The 21,592-nt window shown below is 38.9% G+C and overlaps 1 protein-coding gene across 7 annotated transcripts in view; it reads right to left on the bottom strand.

Moving 5' to 3' along the window:
- dacha (dachshund a) overlaps positions 1-18,282 on the bottom strand; it is a 382,639-nt gene extending 364,357 nt beyond the window's left edge. For all 7 annotated transcript variants that reach the window (XM_048544827.2, XM_048544829.2, XM_048544828.2 and 4 more), the window contains exon 1: positions 17,739-18,282. In XM_048544827.2, coding sequence (XP_048400784.1) covers positions 17,739-18,181 — 443 coding nt within the window. In that variant the 5' untranslated portion in view covers positions 18,182-18,282. The remainder of the gene's footprint in view (positions 1-17,738) is intronic.
- Positions 18,283-21,592: the final 3,310 nt, after the last annotated feature.

Genomic DNA, 21,592 nt, shown 5'->3' with positions numbered 1-21,592 from the left:
AGAAGTCTAATGACTGTTTTAAAAATCTACTTTCAATTAGGTTGTTCAAAAGGATTCAATAAGGATATACAGATTAGTGCCAGGCGAACTGTGTAAGTCAAAAAGTCCTTTCAGGATTCCTGTGTTAATGATTATTTACAATGAATCATGCATTCATTGTTCCTCTGTTCTGACATGATCCTTTATTACTGTCTTTTTTTAATCCACACAAATGAGCCTAGTGTAACAGCTGTGCGATCTTAATGACAATTTCATCTCAGTTTTAATGGTTTGGAGCAAATAATTAAAACCTGTATTTACCTTCCGCTGCTTAGCTGCAATTCAGTGTTTTCCATTTTGTATCCAAGCAATGACATATTGATGTCACAGATAATAAATCACTCCAATTTGTTCGTCTCTGTGAACAACAGCCTTAATCTTCATTTATGACTACAAAGTCCATTTCATGGAAGCCTCTGATAAAATACTCAATTACCATTTTTCTGCCGCATATACACTGCACAATTCAATTGTCATGCTGATAAAATGTTCAGCTTAGCAGATAAACTGGATATAATTCCAGCAGAACAAATGTCAGGAACATTTAACATAAGCACGAATGTGCTGATTTCCCTACCTTCTATTTTCAGTGAACTGACACCAGGATTCGATATTTTTTGCCTAAAGCTGACAATTAGAATATTTTCCTGACACCTGCTCCCAACAGTAAAACACTTAATATATTAAAAATTAATAAGGCAGCAGACTGCTAGAGTTCCTGGGTCATTCAGAACAAAGATTACAAGGCACAGAATCTAAGACAAACAGGAAGTAGAGGAAAGAATGGAGAAAGCAACTGAATGACATACATAAGACAGAGCAGTAAGAAAATGACAAATGAAGCTGCCACTTATTCACTTGATAACTCTTTGTCCTCTTGAATTTGAAGATGTTATTACAAGGATTTGTTCCATTTTGTTTTTTTTAATTGATACCAGTAAATTCATATGATTTTACATTATGCAAATTTGTACGCTGAATTTTCTTTCCTCCTAAAAACATTGTGACAATTGTCTATTAACAACTCTGAGATTCCAACTTGGAATTACCCCACTAACTTACTCTGCACACACTGCCTCCATGGAATCACTTCCTATACCCTCCATCCCATCTATATGCTCACTAAACTGACGCCATCTGGTGTTGTTCCAGAATCAAAGATCACAATCTGCCAAGTGGAATATTTTGACTGAATTAAATGAAGATATCTTGCACCAATTATTTTGTGTGGACGCATCGGAAAATAAATAAACGAAACACAAATTAAAGACGAACTAAAACAGCATCGCATTCAGCGAATACCACAAATCCGACTGCGTATAACATCAAAAGTAAAATATCCTGAAGGAAAAGTGTATCTTCTGCTGCGAATTGGCTACTTTTATTTCAAAAGTGTGATTTACAAATTCTAGATGGAGTTTAGCCTTGGAATTTTAAAAAAAAACTTAAAAATAAGTTTCCCAATTTCATTCCTTTTTGTCCTGTTGTGAAGGCACTGACTCCTATTAGACTCTGATTCCATGAGCCTCAGCAACCTTCTTGTTTCTAAATTCATACTTATATTTCCTTAACCATTTGGCCTTCCCATTTCACTTATCATTCGTGAGGACAAATTAATTAAGTAGGTGATCCATTCAAACACTGAGGCTCATACTTTGGTTAATGTGATGTAAGTAAGTCGTACTCAAAGTCATACCCTCTGATTTGTTGCAGTGCAAGGAGAAAGCAGTTAATATCCATCTAATGACTGCTGGATAAGATCAGGAATTCAACACGCAAGAGATCAGAGACGAGAAAGTCACACTCTACCATTCTCTATCAAATGGGAGCACAGAACATACAGGGTGCAGTTAGAGCATGAATTGAGATTTGTAAAGATCCTCCATCCATAAACTGAGAGAATGCACTGTAAACTTTTAGCTTCTGTAGTTTCTAATGCTAGAAATTGTAGCAGGCAAAAGTAAATAAAACTCTTTGTAAAAGTCTTGCTCTGTGATGGAGAATCTATAGGTTGATAACATGAATAAGCAAGCTGTTTGAAAATAAAATTTGCTTTGAAACACTCAACTTTGTGCTGTTCCACCATTAAGGCAGTAACAGTGTTTGATTTCCAGCTGGAAGGCCACAAACCAAAGTTTCACGACTACATTCTGCTTGCCGCCATGGGGTGAGCTTTGCTAGTTTCAAGTCAGACTGCTGGCGAGGCTTTCTGGATTGGTTGGGGGGTACTGAGTTATTGATTAGGAGCATGTTGTCTTGCTTCATATGAGCCGTCTATAGTCAAGTGGCAGAAGCGATGATCTGGAGAGTTTTGCAATCCAGATCATCCAGCCCCCTTTGACAAATTGGACGCATGGTGGCAGGCACACTATCAGAGGATGAAAATAATGGACAAACACAAAAATTTGTAAACATGCATAATTTAGTATGATACACAGAGGAATTTCTGATTTTTTTCAGCCAAGCCTGGTAGAACTGTCACACAATGATTAAAGCAATGTGGCTACAAAATTGGAAAACACACTGTAAATAGATATAAATCATCAAACAAATGAATCATGAAATGAATATGTAAATTGTGCATTTAACCTCTCTTTACACAGCAGTGACTGTCATTCTCTTGTAAATTTAAGACCATTGTAATCTTGCATCTCTAAAAATGCTTTGGTTAAAGCATGACATATTTAGTAATAAGTAAACAGTGAATTGGAACCCCTGAGCAATTTGAATCATTATTGAAATGGGGTGAAAAAGGCATCACATTCATGTGCTAATGTAGGTTCAAGATATGATATGAATATTTGCCGAACAAAAACCCTCCTGTCTTTTACTTGGTGAAAAAATAATGAATGTCAACATAAAATTCCCTTTTCTGCCCTTTGCTCATGGCTGACGTTCAATTATAACAAGAAAAACAGCAGCTCATCTCTGTGCTGGGAAAGAAAATGAGTCAGGCACTGATTTATAGCCTGCTGAAAATCCATCCTTGTAATGGACCAATCTTTACATGAGACTGCTATCCATTACTTTTACTGGGGCCTCCCTGCCCTGATGGTGCTATAGGACATCTGTCAGCACCAAACAGCTTCAACTAAACAATGGTATCAACAGACAAATTTCCTTTTATCTCAGTGTTAGTGAAAATCTCTGGGCTCATCGTCTAATAAACCTGGCTTCAAGTAATTGAAATAATTTAATTAACCAATTTAATTTGTAAAGGAGGCTGCAGCTAAAGCTGCCGTATCTGCTTTCAAACTGACATTCTGATTAGTCAATTTCACAAATTCAAACTCAGCCAACCAAAGATTTCCCCATAATTGAGCTGACTTTTAGCAAGCCCACCACAAAACGGTTGGTTCGTTGGCTTCAAATTTTCTGAACAAACACACAATGGGGGAAACGTCTTACATGCGCAACTTCAGACATTTTTCCGCACCTAACAGCTGGTGACATGCTGACCCTCACAAACAAAATTGCCGAGGATTCCTTTTTGTCCAATTGTCCCATGCCTATAGCTCTTTGCTGGAGTGCCAGCATTTCAACTCCCCTGTAGTTTTTTAACACTGAAGGCAAAGCTACTTGCATTTGAACTTTTTTTTTGCCCAAGTGAAAAATATTATCAAATATTGACTGGTCTCCTCTTTAGTAACGTCTTTACTCTATTTTGACAGAAACAAAGTACATGTCAAAAAATTTCTATAAATTTCTACTGTATTCAACCAAAAACAATCATGTCCAAATTAACCATTCTCTCTCATTCCTCTCACATGGAAGATTGCTCAGGCAGTTGTTTTATGTGAAAAGACTATCAGGCAATATGTGGCTTCCTTGTAGATATTATGGATGTGAAATTTATGCAGTAAAATCCTGTGGGCTTATTTTCACTAAGCTATTATAGTCGATGAGACCCATGGGATTTTTTTTAACACAGGGCATTTACAAATAATGAGAGGAGTTGATATAAAAGGTAACTTTTTAACCTAATATTTGAATCAGATGTTTGATTTCAATGTTGTAACTGACCATACACTTTAACCTAATGTTAATTATTATAGCAGACAATATGTCACTAAATCTGATATTAATGGGCAAAAATAGAAATTGCTACAACAGAGATCGGCTAATCTGGAATGTTAACTTGACATCTTCCATGGAAATTAAACTATTCAAAGGTGCATCTGTTGAAAAGTTGAACAATTCTTTTTCATATTGTTAGTACAAGTGGGATAATTTTGTTTACAATTTACTATTAGTTCTTATTATTTAGATCAATGCTTGCCTTTGTTTACATATTCTTAGTTTATTAGATCTGTAACGTTGCTTATAGTCTACTCTTAGTTCTTAATTTTATTCTTGCATCATTACAAATTATACATAAGAAGTAAATAAAATACAGAATGTAAATAAGAATTATCATATACATGTTGAAGCACATCTGCCTGAAATCCTAGACTCGAATACACTGAACCTTTACATTTACATTTACATTCAGAAGCTCACTGCTTATAAAAAGATTTCAAAGCTGCTTTTTACACATGAACCCTTTGAATGAAACAAATAGGCATTATTCTATTTCAACACATAAATGTTATTTGGTGGTTCATTTTCAAGTGGCAACGTTCAAAGTTATTCTTCATGGTAAAACTTTTCTTCTTATACTTTTGCATTTAAATCTTATCTTAATAAATATTTTTTATTGGAAAAAAAGATTCCTATAAATTGTCTGATTGTTCCAAAGCGGTCTTGATTTTTTTCCCACCTAATACAGCCAAGAATATCATTAGCAAACAACCAAAGAGATTAGTGGAGTCATAGACTCTTTTGTCGTATTTGAATATGATGTCGGTCTGGGTTGCACGGCTGTCTGGACTTTTGAGTCAGTGAAATGGTCATTAAAATGAATGGAGAGGCTGCCAACAGTGGCTACCAATTTAGACTGTCAGAGTTCCATTTGAAATTTTTAGAGCAGATATTTCTTTTCATATGTCCATTTACCAAAATATAATAGCATCATATATTAGCTACATTGCATTCTCATTTTTCTACTGATGATGCAATTGAACTGTGCAAGCAGTTAAATAGCTGAGAACATTATCTCAAACATTTTTATGTATAGCAGCTTCTGTTGATGTCAAACACAAAATAGAACAGTTAGGCTGATTAGTCATTGCTTGATCAGGATGATAAGAGTTTTATGGCTAATGCGTATCATATCTGAAAAGGGTCTGGCTTCATCCTTGTTACTGATTAAAGCTGCACATATTTCCAAAATAACCAACACTCAAAAGTGATCTGCCTGATCAGAATGACATATTTATTGCTTCATTCACTGGCCTTACATGCAGGCTGAAAAACCAACATTTGAGTCATAAATTTTCTGCAAAGGCAATACCCTGTGCATGAAAGCAGCACAAGCTGGCCTTTACCAGGGCTGAACGTGATGTCTTAAAATCTGCCAGGAGCTGATTCAAGGAGTAGGTGCCTTTTGACATTGTAAACTAGTGATGCATTTGGACAGATCAATAGCACTGTTTTAAATTATCGCAGTTTCCAAAATTCTATTAATAAAATGGTTGTTCGGTTCCTGAATTCTAAATTCTACTGGCTTCAGTCTTTTGGCATTCCGAAAATATAATTTTGGTTATTCAAGTAGGCCAATTTTTGGGGGACGATAAATCTGTTTCAGATCAAAGCAGCGTAGAGAAAGATGTATTCCACATTGTCTGCATGACTGAGTCAGGATTACAATAATTTAGTTTGAATGGAAAAAGATAACAATTAGGACTTGTGAGTTCCTGAAGCAGCTTGTATCAGAACAGAACAAATATCATACAGAAACAATTAAAAATGATCAGGTGGCTCATAATACTGCAATGACTGCTCACAAGCAGTGTAATTTGAGTTTGATCACAAATCTATTGCTTTTGTGCCATGGAAAATGCTATAAGATGAACAATTACACAGTGTGCTTGTTAATTTTTAGTGTCGCCTTTAAGGTATTGATTATTGGTGTTTCTACATCAATCAAACAAATGAAGGCCCTAATGAAATGAACTCCTCTCTTCCACTCTCTTGGCATGCTCTAAAATATACTCAAATTCTATCCCACCTTACACTGTATTCTTGCAGAAATAAGTAATATTAAGTAGACCCATAATTTTGAAAAATCTAGGTCTTAACATTACATTTTCACTCTTCAATTGTCATTAAATCAGCTGGAGATGTGAGATCAGTGATTTTCTGGAATGTATGCTAAAATTATTGTTTTGTTGTAAATAGCAATTAATTAAACGACTCACTGCTGAATAGCATTGTGTGTTCAGTAACTTGTCTACAGACTGCTGCTCTGTTATTGTTTGCTTCATTTTACACTTGCTCGAAATTGTCCTGTGGAAAAAATCATGTAACACACAAGTGGACACATAAATAGGAAGCCAATTGGAGAGCATCCAGCATAATGGCAGCATGCAACTTCCCTATTTTTGGAGCAATTTCTCTGCAATTATGTGTTCAGGTTGATTAATCGGATCTTTTTTGTGTGAGTACTTTAAATTCAGTGTGGGAATTATTTCCAGTGTCCAGGAGTGTATTTCAACTAATTCCTATCTTCACCACTACATGTTGCATAGTTGTGCTTTGAAATGAAATCTGATATATATTAGAAAGTGTCCAATTCTGCTGTAACTGCAGATTTGGAAAAATGTTTCACAAATCATTGAATGGTTAAAACAGAGGAGGTCTTTCAGCCCATTGTAGTGGTGTTGCTTCTGTAAAGGAGCAATTCATTAGTGTCACTCCCCTACTTTTTCCAGATTTCCTTGCAAATGTTTCCTTTTCAGATAATCACCAAATTCCTTTTGAAAGCTTGAACTGACTCACCTAATCACATACTGAATGAAGAAGTTTATTCTCATGTCAGTATTGCTTCATTTGTCAATTACCTTAAATCTGTGTCCTTTGGTTCTTGATTGTTCTGTTACTGTCCATCTACACTGCCCAGACTCTTATGATTTTAAATACCTGTACAAAATCTCCCTTCAACCTTCTCTTCTTCAGGCAGAACAAGCCCAAGTTCTCCAATCTTTCTACATAACCGAAGTGCCTCATCCCTGGAACGATTCTCATTAATCTTTTTTCCCACACACTCTCTAATGCCTTCACATCTTTCTGAAAGTGTGGTGCCCAGAACAGGGCACTGTATGCCAAATAAAACTGAACTAATTTTTGACACAAGTTTAACTTAACTTCCTTGCTTTTGTACACTGAGCCCCTGCAGATAAAGTGCATGATACTGGCTTTATTAATCGCTCACTCAATGTGCCATGCCATTTTGAATTATTTATGCACGCATACAGCCAGGCACCTTTGCTCCTGTATCCCATTTAGCATTGTATCATTTATTTTGTACTATCTCTTCTATGTTCTTCCAACCGAAATGAATGACCTTAACAGTTCTCAAAATTAAATTTCATCGACCATTTGTTCCACCAAATTAGTCGATGTTCTTTGAAATTTGACACTGTTTTCTCAATGGTTCACAACAATTCCAAGTTTCATATCATTCAGAAATTTGGAAATTGTGCCCTGTACATCAAATGCTGGAATGTTAATATCAGGAAGGACTGGAATCCCTGGGAAGCTTCATTATAAACTTCTTCCATTCCAAAAATATCCATTCATCACTACTCTTTCTTTGCTGTCACTCAGCTAATTTTGTATCCATGCTGCTACTGTTCTTTTAATTCCATGAGCTATAACTGAGCTCACATGTCTGTTGTGTGGCATATTATCAAATGGCTTTTGAAAGCGCATGTACATCACATCAACCGCAATGCCCTCACCAACTCTTTCTGTTATTTTGTCAAGAAACTCAATCAAGTTTGTTAAATACAATTTGCCCTTAACAAACCTAGGCTGGTTTTCTTTAACTACCTCACGTACCTGTGACTGTTAACTTTGTCCCACATTATCATCCTGATAGGTTCCCACCAATAAGGTTAAAATGACTGACTTGCAACTGCTGTGCTTATTTTTTCATCTTTTTGCAAGAGGGTGCACCATTTGTAATTCTCTGGTTCTCTGCTTGAGCTGATTTTAAGGAAGATTGGAAAATTATGGCCATTGCCCCACAACTTTTATATCACTTTTCACAGCATTATTGGAGGTATCTCACCCAGTCCTGGTGCCTTATCAACTTCAAGTACTGACAGTCTATCTAATACTTCATCCTTATCAGTTTTAAAACCCTGAGGTGTCAAAACTACCATTTCTTGAACAATGACCCACACTGCGCCTTCTTCTTTGACAAGGTCAGATGCAAAGAACACATCTAGTACTTCAGCCATGTTACCTGCCTCGACAAGTAGATCCCAGAATTTGGTCCCTAACCAGGTGGTCATCTTACCATCTTTTACAATTCATATGTTGATTGAAGTCTTTGGATGATGTTTTATATAAAAGGTGCCAATGTCTTCTGCTTTTGCTGTGCTTCCCTTGTTTATTTTGTCAAGCTTCTATAACCAACCTAGTTCTCCACCTCACATCTGTGATAAGCACATTTTTCAAACTCATTTTAATCTCTATCACTTTGGATTTCCCCTTCACTGATTACATGCTGAGTGTAGTAAAAACCTTTTTAAAGGCAGCCCGTTGTTGCTTACAGCTTAGCCTGCTAACCTTTGATTCTGACTTATCTGGGCCAAATCCATTCTAACCTCATTAGAGTTGGCTTTCCCCATTTAATTATTACAACTCTGGGTTTCTCCTTGTCCTTTTCCATAGTCAATCTAAATCTTATGATATATGGTCATGTTCCCCTAAATATTTTCCTACTGACAATTTGCCCATCTTATTTCTATCAACCAACTTAGGCAATATTTCCTTTCTCATTGAACTTACTCATACAGCGCCTGAAAATTTTCCTGAATTAATTCTAAGAACTTTTTGTCCCTCGACCTCTCTGACACCAAAACTATCTCAGTCTGTATTCTGATAACTGAAGTCCCCAATTAGAACCACTCTGAAATTCTTGTACTTCTCTGTAATTCCTTTGCAGGCTTGCTCCTCTACATCTTTCCCCAAGTTAATGCACTATAGGCTACATTAACCACTGAAATTACACCTGTTTTCTTAGTCTAGCTAAATAGATTCCATCCTTGATATCTCTGGGGACATCCTCTCTAATCCCTCAGCACCGCAACATTCTTCTTCATCAACTCTGCCATTCCTCCTCCTTTACCTTCTTTCCTATCTTTCCTGGAATACTGCATGTCCAGTCCTGCCCTTCCTTCAGCCAGTTTTCTAATATTATCATACCTTATTTTTATCTATTTGCCTGTGTCTACAACTCATTAGTCTCATTTACCAAAGCTCATACATTCATATACATGCAGCGTAACCCTAATGTAGACTTACACTGAACACTCCTAATACCTTATTATTTCCTGCTCTAATACTTTGTGACTCCCCAAAAGTACTTTCATCTTCATATTCCTCTCTAGTATTACCTCCTCGATCCCACATCCCTGTCAAGTTAGTTTAAACTCTCCCCAACAGCACCAGTTAATCGCTCTGCAAGGAAACTGATCTCAGCTTCAGATACAACCCAACTGGCTAGTCCCATGATCACAAGAATCCAGACTCCTTCGTCCAACACAATCTCTCCAGTCAGGTGTTCCTCTCTCTCCCCTCCTATTTCAAATATAATTTGTACATACTACCAAGCATAGAGATTACCATCTGAGGTTCTGCTTGCTAATTTTATACCTATCTGCTCAAGCTTTTGAGTACAGAACACATCTTCCACTTTGCCAATTTTATTGGTATCGATATGGTTCCCAACTGCTTGGTCTTCACCTTCTTCTCTTCAAGGTGCTCTACAGCTGTTCAGTCACATGATAAATCCTCACTTCACAGGAATAACACATTGTCCTAGACTCATGGTGTGCGGTCTCAGAAACACTTGTCTATTTCCCTAACCATCAAATATCCTATTATTATTGCATTTCCTGTCTTCTTCATGCCACCTTGGAAAGGTGAGCCAGCCATATTGCCCTCAACTTGGCCATGGCTACATTCCTCAGATGCACCATCATTTTCAGAACTAAATCCTGATTGGAGAGTGAAATAAACTCACAGGACTTCTATAGCACCTGCCCAACTTGTCTTAACTCCCATTCCCTTTCTCAATGCATACCTTTAAGCTGCAGGAGTCTATCTATAAATCCCTCAAGCACGTGGGTGCATAGTGGTGATGCATCTATTCAAACTCCAAAGCACAGAGAACAAGTTGCTCCAGTGTCCTGTGTGTGTCTTCCACATGTCCTGTACAAATGATTACTCAGGACGCCTCAAATTTCCAGAAGTTCCCATTGGAAAAAGATGTGCACTCTGAGGACTAGAATGAACCTACCATCTTTCCATCTATTAGATTTATACTCAAAAAAGTTCAACGGATACTCCTTTCACTTTTTCTGCTGACAGATAAATATTGGGACGTTAATAGAAAAGCATTACTAGCCCTATTTTCAGCTCCTTACTCGAACATCTTAACTTTGCACCAAAGGAAACTATGTACAAAACTCATCAGCCAATCAACTACTGACCTTTAGCTCGTGCCAAATCCGAATGCCTTTGTCTCACTTCTATGGCCCTATTCTGCTTCATAGTGATCCCGATCTGTGCACTGTGACTCCAATGTGCTTCACAATGATTCCAATCTGCTTTGCAATTATCCCCGACTGCCTCACAGTGATCTTTACATGCTGCACAATCTTCCCAATCTAATTCAGTGATCCTTGCCTGCTTTACACTCCTCTGGGTCTGCCTTACAGTGATCCCGAACTGCTTTTCAATGATCCTGACCTGCTATGCAGCTAAAACCAAAAGAACTGTGGATGCTATAAATCAGAAATAAAAACAGATGTTGCTGAAAAAACTCTGCAGATCAGAACTCAGTTCTGAGGAAGGGTCACTGGACCAGAAACGTTGGCTTTGATTTCTCTTCACAGATGCCGCCAGACCAGCTGAGTTTTTTCAGGAACTTTTGTTTTTATTACTGATACACAGTGATCCTGAATGGCTACACACTCCTCCTGGTCTATCTCACCACCATCCTGACTTGCTTCACACTCCTTCCATCTGCTTCACATCCTCCCAATCTGCTTCAGTAATCTCTAACTGCTCCACAATGATCCCTGTCCTTTCTCTGTGATACTCATCTGCTCTGCAATCCTTCTACTTCACAATGATCTTGACCTGCTTTGCTGTGATCCTCAACTGCATTGCTCTGCTTCTGACCTGCTTCAGAATGGCTATAAAGAGCTTCACATTCCTGCTGATATGCCTCACCATTACCCTGAATTCTTCACACTTGTCCCAGGTTGCTTCACAGAGATCCTGATTTGCTATATCAGGATGATCTCCAGTCACATGTACTTTTAGTATTCAAATGGAATTTTTGTTCATATTTTCATTCACTGAGTGTATGCCCAATATTAGGACTGTCTTTTCTTTTGTGTAATAGCTTACCCAAAACTTTAGAACAAAGGAATTCCAAGGCAGATGACACTAAAAGTCAACAACGTATCCACAGTAGAACATAGAACAGTACAGCACAGAACAGGCCCTTCAGCCCACAATGTTGTGCCGACTATGAAAATGAACAAACCACAAACGAGGTACTAAATATAAACATAATCTGAAGACTAACAAGATGTTTGTGAAATTATATGTCAATCTAACAGGAACACACTAATTGTTCAATTTGTAGTCTGGGAGGGGGAGATTTTATTTTGAGTGAATAGATATTACTTTCAGTTTGACTTGGAATAACATTAACTTGGTGCAAGTATTGTGTCAGGGTTTAAATAGAAGGCTGTCCCTAGTCTGCTTATAATGCAGGGTATATTAAATTAGTTGCCTGATGCATACACAAAGTGTTGACTCATGGTTAAGATCCGCAGAAGATTTGTAATTAGCCATTTATACCAAAGTGATACAAATCTCCAATTTCGCACCTGGAGCAGATCAATGTTTTTGCCCTGTTTCAAAATCACATTTACTTTCTCAGATGTATTTGTACACTACACAGTGAGCCATAGCAGTTCTGAAGTCCTTTTCTGTAAATTTTTAGTAACATTATCATGTGGTTTCCAATTTAAGCACAGTAGATAATTAAAGGTTCTTATTACGTAAGCATTAGCTTAAATCAAAAAGATTCCATAATTCTGTAATTATTAGATATTCGTGCAAGAAAACAGAAGTCTCCACATTCAGAAAAAGGGAAAAGAGACTTCTGACCTAAAGATATCTGGAATGGTGAGCTACACTTAGAATCCCAGATAATAAAGTGTGAAGCTGGATGAACACAGCAGGCCCAGCAGCATCTCAGGAGCACAAAAGCTGACGTTTTGGGCCTAGACCCTTCATCAGAGAGGGGGATGGGGAGAGGGTTCTGGAATAAATAGGGAGAGAGGGGGAGGCGGACCAAAGGTGGAGAGAAAAGAAGATAGGTGGAGAGTAGAGTATAGATGGGGAGGTAGGGAGGGATAGGTCAGTCCAGGGAAGATGGACAGGTCAAGGAGGTGGGATGAGGTTAGTAGGTAGGAAACGGAGGTGCGGCTTGGGGTGGGAGGAAGGGATGGGAGAGAGGAAGAACAGGTTAGGGAGGCAGAGACAGGCTGGGCTGGTTTTGGGATGCAGTGGGAGAAGGGGAGATTTTGAAGCTGGTGAAGTCCACATTGACACCATTGGGCTGCAGGGTTCCCAAGCGGAATATGAGTTGCTGTTCCTGCAACCTTCGGGTGGCATCATTGTGGCACTGTAGGAGGCCCATGATGGACATGTCATCTAAAGAATGGGAGGGGGAGTTGAAATGGTTCGCGACTGGGAGGTGCAGTTGTTTATTGTGAATCGAGCGGAGATGTTCTGCAAAGCGGTCCCCAAGCATCCGCTTGGTTTCCCCAATGTAGAGGCAGCCACACCGGGTACAATGGATACAGTATACCACACTGGCAGATGTGGAGGTGAACCTCTGCTTAATATGGAAAGTCATCTTGGGGCCTGGGATAGGGGTGAGGGAGGAGGTGTGGGGGCAAGTGTAGCATTTCCTGCGGTTGCAGGGGAAGGTGCCGGGTGTGGTGGGGTTGGAGGGCAGTGTGGAGCAAACAAGGGAGTCACGGAGAGAGTGGTATTCTTTAGATGACATGTCCATCATGGGCCTCCTACAGTGCCACAATGATGCCACCCGAAGGTTGCAGGAACAGCAACTCATATTCCGCTTGGGAACCCTGCAGCCCAATGGTATCAATGTGGACTTCACCAGCTTCAAAATCTCCCCTTCTCCCACTGCATCCCAAAACCAGCCCAGTTTGTCCCCTCCCCCCACTGCGCCACACAACCAGCCCAGCTCTTCCCCTCCACCCACTGCATCCCAAAACCAGCCCAGCCTGTCTCTGCCTCCCTAACTTGTTCTTCCTCTCACCCATCCCTTCCTCCCACCCCAAGCCGCACCTCCATTTCCTACCTACTAACCTCATCCCACCTCCTTGACCTGTCCGTCTTCCCTGGACTGACCTATCTCCTCCCTACCTCCCCACCTATACTCTTCTCTCCACCTATCTTCTTCTCTCTCCATCTTCGGTCCGCCTCCCCCTCTCTCCCTATTTATTCCAGAACCCTCACCCCATCCCCCTCCCTGATGAAGGGTCTAGGACCAAAACGTCAGCTTTTGTGCTCCTCCTGAGATGCTGCTTGGCCTGCTGTGTTCATCCAGCTTCACACTTTATTATCTTGGATTCTCCAGCATCTGCCCTTCCCATTACCACTGATACACTTAGAATCCAACTGCTTTGGTGTGACTGCTGTTTAAGATGTGGCTTTGTTACCATACTTGGCAAAAATCATTTGAGTCCTAAATATTAAGATCACAAGTGCTACAAAACATGCACTACAGTTAAGTTACCTGGCTAACACAAAATGCTCATCTCTTCTATACTGTCTTCTTTTTAAATTTAAGATATTTCCGCATTTAAATTCTAAAAACATTTTTATGTACAGGACAGACTGTTCCATAATGTATCACTTTAGCCAAATCTTGGAAAATCTTCAAATGATAATTTGCAATGGTTACTGTACTGTTGTCAGATATAGGTATTTACTTTGCCTTTGGTCTTAACACTACTTTAAACATAGAAATTATAATCAGCAATCTGTCAAAAAAAAACTAGGGTTTAGAGAACATACAGGCAACATGTACAATGCATTGCTGAGTATTTCTGTCATAAAGATCCCTTATTTTAACTTATAGTCTTATAAAACAAACCATCTCCATAATTCTATTATTGTAAACAATCCACATTGCATATTAAAAGTCTGTTACCCAGAAGATTATTTCATCATTTGAGACTGAAAGTGCATAAGACAGCATATCTAATGCAGTTTGTGATTCAAATATAAAAAATAAGTTTTAATATCCAGTGCTATCATTTTATAAACTTACACACAGAAGCTCTTGGTTGGAGTAGTGTTACAAATCATATGAAAAATCTTTCATTTCAAATACTTTGATCCCTTAAAGAAACTTATAACAAAGAATGATTAAAGAGTTGGGAGACCCTTATCTCCCTGCTTCATCTAATGTGTTTACAAAAGAAACCCTCATGTTATTTTTCTTCTCTTCAGGCTGCCACATGAATCTAAAATTTAACTTTATTTTATCAGCTGTGCTGAAACTGTAAGCCAGGTGTTCTGAAACCTACCCACGCTCTGGAAATTACATCAGGGGTATAGATTACTCCTATTGTGGCTTCAAAGAAAGCAATAAAATGCTCTGCATGCTCTCCGTCATGTTTCTTAATTTCCTTCATTTTATTTGAACACACAAAATAATTTTGAAAGACATTAAGCTTGAACTGAGCCTGATATAAACTCGCCTTTTCAAAATAAAGAACACCCACTCATCTATTACCACTACCCCGTTATTACAACCACTAAACTCGTACTGCACAGTAACACACAAACCCAGTCAGTCACAATTGTATTATATGTCAGTTAGGTCTGCTTACTAACACATACCAACTAACTGGTTTAAAATACGTCAAATGGTGGAGCCCCAAAAATACCTCTTCTTTTTTGATTAATTGAAAAGCAATGTCCTGATGTAAAGAGCAAGGTCATCTGCCAATAACAAAGTAATATAGTAAATCATTTGCACTTCACAAATAAATTCCACATCAGTAATTAAAACCACGCTTCTTGGCTTGTGCTATCAGCTCATCAAATTCATTCCCCATCTAGAATAACAGATCCACATCTGCAGTCATTATACCACGCAAGATAAATCAATCCACTGAGTGATGCTTTGGGGCATCATGTCTCCCTTTAAACTTCGCTGTATTTATTTCCCTGTGACACATTTGACATTATATTTACTGTAGGCAAATTAAAATCAACATATTATGTTGCAATCAGTGCACAAAATATACTTTGATACAATCCCATTAGTAATACTACCTACTGTTTACCTTGGGAATCACATACCTGACATTAACCTTGGACCACTACTTCTCAACCAGTTAAAAGCAAGATTTCAAATTCTGAAAGCTATCAAATGATTCTTAAAATAATAGACGCTTTCGATCTTCATGAATTCTGCTATAGAACTAGCAAGTTTTCGTATTATTTTGCTTGCAAGTTTATTGTATATTGTAATTCATTCATCATTACAAGAAATCCTGTACAATTTATATTAACCTGTTACCTTACTTCCAAGCCAGCACACCTGAACAAGTAATTTATGTGGCATTTGTTTCATTATACAGACAGCCTTTACAGGAACAGCAATAAAGTTCATCTAATCTCTACTTTTATATACATGTATATTTATATATGTTAACATTTATCTTGCAGGCTATTTTCTGGAATTATAAATGTCAGTTCCAATTTTATGCATTTCTGATTGCATATACCCAGATTCAGAAACATCTATTCAGGACATCACTCCTAATTAGATGATTAGTGCTCCGAAGGACGGTAGATGGGTCATTTACATAATTTAATCATAAAAAGTTAGCAATGCATATTTCTATATGCATTTGTACAATTATCTTCATTCCTCAGGCTGTGATATTAATGTGATTAAACAATATTTCTGCAAACAACAAGTGTGTACTCTATTAAACCTCTGCTAGAGGCAAATGAAAAATTAATTTTTGCAGACAATCATTTCTTTCAATGTGACCAGTAAATATAGCCCTTCTGACAGAATATTTCAGAAATGTATTTTGCAAAAGACAAAATGACAGGGTGGCTAGAAATTATGTGGCTAAAGAAAACTGCTGAGCAATTACCCCAAGTATAACAATACAACCGTGGAAAATGCACAGATGTTCATCAGTAATGCAATTTCCATCCAATTTCCTAAATGCAGTCCCTAAGTGCAAAATAGCTTAACGTTATGTTTAGCTTGCAGTTCTTCAATAAATAATGAATGTAATAAAACCAGCAGATCAATTTCAAACCTAGGAATTATAAAGGATTGTTTCACTCGCCTACCACTCCTGGTCTGGAAAAGTTTTCTTTTAATTCAATGAGTTTGACAGGTCAGCCAATTGCAAAGTTATAGTTTCCAGAAATCTAGCTAGCAATACATTCATACTATGTGCATAACTGTTAGGATACAAGCTAAGAATGACACAGAGACATCAAAACACGCACAGAATCCATATCCGAGGCGATTCATTTAGATCTGCACCTATTGATTTATTGTACAAACTGCAACATCTGCAGTCTGAAAAGACGATCTTGAAAATTAATTCGCGATCAATTCAAACAGAACAAAGAAAAAAAAGTGCAGCAGATACATCAACCCGCGGTTTAATTTTGTACCTTGGTCTATTCTGCATCTCGAATGATCTGCTAATTGTGAACGTCCTCAGTACTTTGGCATAAGTTTTTTTGGTTGTGTTTTTTGTTGATTGGAAATGACAACAGCGAGTCCTGCAGGCTGAAACAGAAAGCATACAACCCCCACCCCCAGCAAAGCGGCGCTGATCCCCATTCGCAAGTAAATGAAAGCAACCTCACATTGCTTTCCGGTAGCAAATTCTGGAATCATAAGCCACCTTTCGCTGCCTCATTTAACTTTACGCGTGGACAACCGAACCTTGAGCTAGTTTCAGCGAGAGCATAAAAAGTGATGTTCTCGCCTACGTGGGTATCATATGCTTCTCGTAAACCGATGAATAGATATAATTAGAAAATGTTTTCATACTGGATGACCGAACTTGCATTCATTCCGCTCATCTGGATCCATGTTTGCAATAATACAAGGAGCTTCACAGAAAGGGTGGGTTGAGAGAGCGAAACTGAAAACTGAAACGTGACTGGGGACGAACCGATTAGTTTGTAAATTGCATTAAGTGCCAAGGCTGGTGGGTTTTTTTTGTTTCTTTTTAATGCTCCGCACTAATTTCCAAGATCTAATGGATCTGTCTCTGAATGAGAATTCCACAATATTTCTGATCATTGAGCAACCCCATCCCCCCCACCCAGTTGACAAGCGGTTAAAATTTCCCAAACAGGTGACAATGGGGAAAGGGAGATGGGTGGAAATACTCAAAGAGGAGAAGGGAAAAAAGTGTTGTGTGAAAAAGAGAAAGAGAAAAATAATGTGAGAGAAAAAAAAAGACGGTGCATACCTCGCGTTGGTGCAATCGTTGAACAAAGTTTCAAAGTCTTTCCTGGATATGAGTTTGCAACGGTTGACGCCGGGCTGGATGGCTCCGAGTCCTCTGAGGATCCTGACCTGCTCCACGGTGCAGACCACGGGCGTTATATCCAGTCTCTTTAACTTGGTGTAAACCGTATGCAAACCGCCCACCAAATGCTTGAGGAACAGATCAAAAACCTGCGGGAGGCAGATCAGCTCCTGCCCGTCCACATTGAAAGACGCCACTTTGACTCCACGAAGCTCGACCATCTTACACTCGTTCCCGCTGTTGAGATTGTTCCCAATGCTGCTGAGTTTGGGAGACTCCGTGGGGCTGGTGTACACCGAGTCGGTCCGGTACAAGCCTCCTGTTAACGGGGTAGAAGTGGGTGTGAGAGGGGGCGGTGGGATAACGGGAGCTGATACAGCCATGGCCACTTGTCCACATGTACTTTCCTGTGTTTCTCTCTGTGTATCTGTGCAACGTTGTAAAGAAATGAGTGAGAAGAGCCGCAGTCACCGACTCTTCCCATAACCACGCCCCCTCCATTGTGATGGGCACTGCTTCTATCCAATCCGCAGCATTGCTTCCACAGACGCCTTTATCATTGGACGTTGGCGGCGGACTTTCGCCAATCAGAAGCCGAAGGTGGGGCTTCAGCCGGCCTTCGCTGAAGTACGTGCTGAGCATGCATCAATAAATCAGTGAATGGACGGGAGCTGCTCGCTTCAACCGCAAAGCTGCACTCGCTCCTTGCTTTCCTGAAGTTTCAAAATCAAATTCTATCCTGCATTACACCCGCGCACTTTCCTATTTAGTTAGAAACGTTTCTTTGAAAAAAAATGTACTAACTAGGCCTGATCAAATATGCAAGAGCTAATCTGAATGAATTTTCCTTCATCATCATCACCAAATGGGCTCAGATGATGCATGTTTTAAAGTATGTGCACATTTGAAAATGCAACTCTCAAGGCTGGAAGTTTCAGCAGAGTTCAGGCATTTTCGATTTACTTTAGTTTTGTCTGCCTTCAGAAGCTGAGCGTTTGATTCTTACAATCAAAAGATAGAATTTTTATTTGATGTAACATCGTACTATCTCACTTACGGCACACAATGAAGTCATTTGCATATATTCACGTCAACAACACGTTAGGGGCTTTGGATCAAACAGGGTGAAATAGATAACTAGTTTTGGGTCTTCAGATCTTCAGATTCCGCCTTGTGTTTGAGCCATCCAACTTTAGCTCCGAATTGTCCAACGCGAGATTAATTGTTGCATGAAGTGGAATCATCTATGAAATACACAACGTAGAAATCGCATCGATAACCAGATGTGTTGATTGAAACAGAAAACAAACTTTTATTTTTTATCAGCTTGAATAAAAATAGCCATTGGGGTAACCGAGATCCAGTTGATGTCGCCGTAAAAGCTCAAGGCGAACGCTCTATCCAATCCGCAGGTAAAATATTCACTGAAATTCAGTTTTACAATTCGTCTTTCCTTTTATAGTGTCACTGGCGTATTCTTTTTCCCAAAAGAAAAGGTGATGCCGGAAACTCTCACAGGTCAGGCAGCATCGAGAGGGAGAAACAGCGTGAACCTTTCAGGAATTGACCCTTTTCACTCCCCACGGATATTGTCAAGAGCTACCCAGTGCTCGCAGGGCTTTTTTGTTGTTTTTGTTCTATTTCAAATTTACAGCATCTGCTGTTTTTTTTCCTGCTTGGTGTTCCGATGGGCAGGGTCGAGACTTCTGACGCGTTTGCGGATTATAAACAGGTGTACCAATAATACCTGTATATTTGAAATCTTCTTACGCAAACCACGGGTTAATTTTGAGGAGTGAATTCAAATGGAAAACCTGCATTGTTAACCCAGCAGATGGCATGTTATTCTAAAAATAGAGAGATTCGAAGATATGCAGAGCAGAGAGGGCAATTCGAGAATAAAACACAAAGATTCTGCACATTTAAGTTATACAGATGTAAAAACCACAAGATCATCTCTTTATTCTTCCTTTGAGATCAAATTAAACAGAGTCGACTGGAATGTGCATCTGGAATGTCACCTTGACTGGCAAATACTGAACTAAGCGATAAGTCTGTCTATTGGCATCATATGTAATACGTAAATAATACGCCAATAGAACTTATATAATCGGAAACGAATACCTGCTGTAATGGTTCTTGGCTAAGTATTTTGTGAATGACAGAAAGACAATTTGTAACGATAGCAACGGCCATGAGCACAAATCATTTTTGAATGTATTAACATAAATCATCCTCCTTCCATTTCTTCTAAACTTTTATTTAGAAAAAAGCTTTAATGACTTTTTTCAAAGAAATCTACAATGGGTTACTTTTCATAAACTTAGGAAACTTGTATGAAGACAGCACGTCTAGTTGGTTTAGAAGCAAAATACTGTAGACGCTGGGAATGTGAAACAAAAACAGAAAGTGTTAGTGACTCTCAGCAGATCTTGGCAGCATCTCTGGACAGAGAAGTTAGTAATTGATCTGAAACTTCTATCTCCGCATAAGCTGTCAGACCTGGGTAGTATTTCCAACGTTTTGTTTAACATGATATTTTGTACTATATAAACTTTGATACAGGAAAGTGGAAAGTTTTCAATTCTCAAATAGGGAGAATATGCCTTACCAAACTTTGAAAATAGTTGTGCGCACACGTAAGACTAATTGGAACCAGCGCAGCCCACGGCTTTATTTTACATCGTCTTTCTCACCACTGACCTGGACGATTAGTGGCTTCTCAGAAATTCTTAAGGGTCTTATGTCGTATTTTAAACACTTTGTTAATAGATCCACAGTCACGCTAAAACTTTGAAATTAACTGTAAATCAGTGCGCACTAACAGTTTAATTATTATGAGAGGTTGTTAGTTTTAATAATGATTTTGTTCATTTCATTTCAGAAGATAAACTATTGATGTAGCGCCTTTCATGTTTTGAGACTACCCAAAGCATTAGCAACACGACCACATTGTTAGCGAATGCTGCACGACCAATGATGGTTTGCCCACCTCGTGAACAGTTTGGCTCGTTTTAAGGACAACATGCGTGTTAGGCTGGTGGTTAGTTAATATATTCAAGCTAATGATTTTTTTTCTCCTTAGCATATTTTTTGAGGGGGCTGTTTTATTTAGATAATATGCAAAAGGGATCTTATTACCCAGTCGCTTTTGTCGGGCTTTGAAAATTACATGCAGTTTTCTATTCTATCTAGCCCAATGATGCTCGACGCTTTAGTTTCGCAGCAAGTCCTTACAAGCGTGTCTGTGTGTAAGTTGTTGCCTGAACACCGAGGATAGGCGAGATCGACCGTGTGGCACTACAAATATTAAACTATTAGATATGAGGAACGAGGGGGTGGGAGCAGGCAGCTGTTTCAGCAATAGCCACATCTCTAGAGTTAGCAAAAAATGGAAACTAACTTTTCCCTTAGACACATTCTGCCAGATCGCTGCTGAAACCCCGTACCCTCAGTAGTATCCCAGTCCATCGGAAGCACAAGTCATCTCGTTTCATGCATAAAAGTAGTGCATTTGTTAAATGAAAATGAGTTTACTAATCGCATGCTGAGTAATCACCCCTTTACTCAGAACGACCCCTCCAAGAATCTGACGAGTCTACTGATGTTACGCTACCATTGCGCAGAATTCTCATTTAATTCAAGGAGATATGGGTATAGCGGCGTGGCCTCGGCAGCCTTAGCTCAAATAAACCAAGATTTACATACAAATGGTGGGTTACACTGCTCATAGAATTCAAAATTGCATGATTACAATTGCTGGCGGCGCAATGCTGTGCTGCAACACAACCAAA

This window comes from Stegostoma tigrinum, chromosome 15 (genome assembly GCF_030684315.1).
Source record: "Stegostoma tigrinum isolate sSteTig4 chromosome 15, sSteTig4.hap1, whole genome shotgun sequence".
In the NCBI taxonomy this organism is placed as follows: domain Eukaryota; kingdom Metazoa; phylum Chordata; class Chondrichthyes; order Orectolobiformes; family Stegostomatidae; genus Stegostoma; species Stegostoma tigrinum.
Note: the sequence above shows the minus strand (reverse complement) of the source record. Positions and strands in the feature narration are given on the sequence as shown.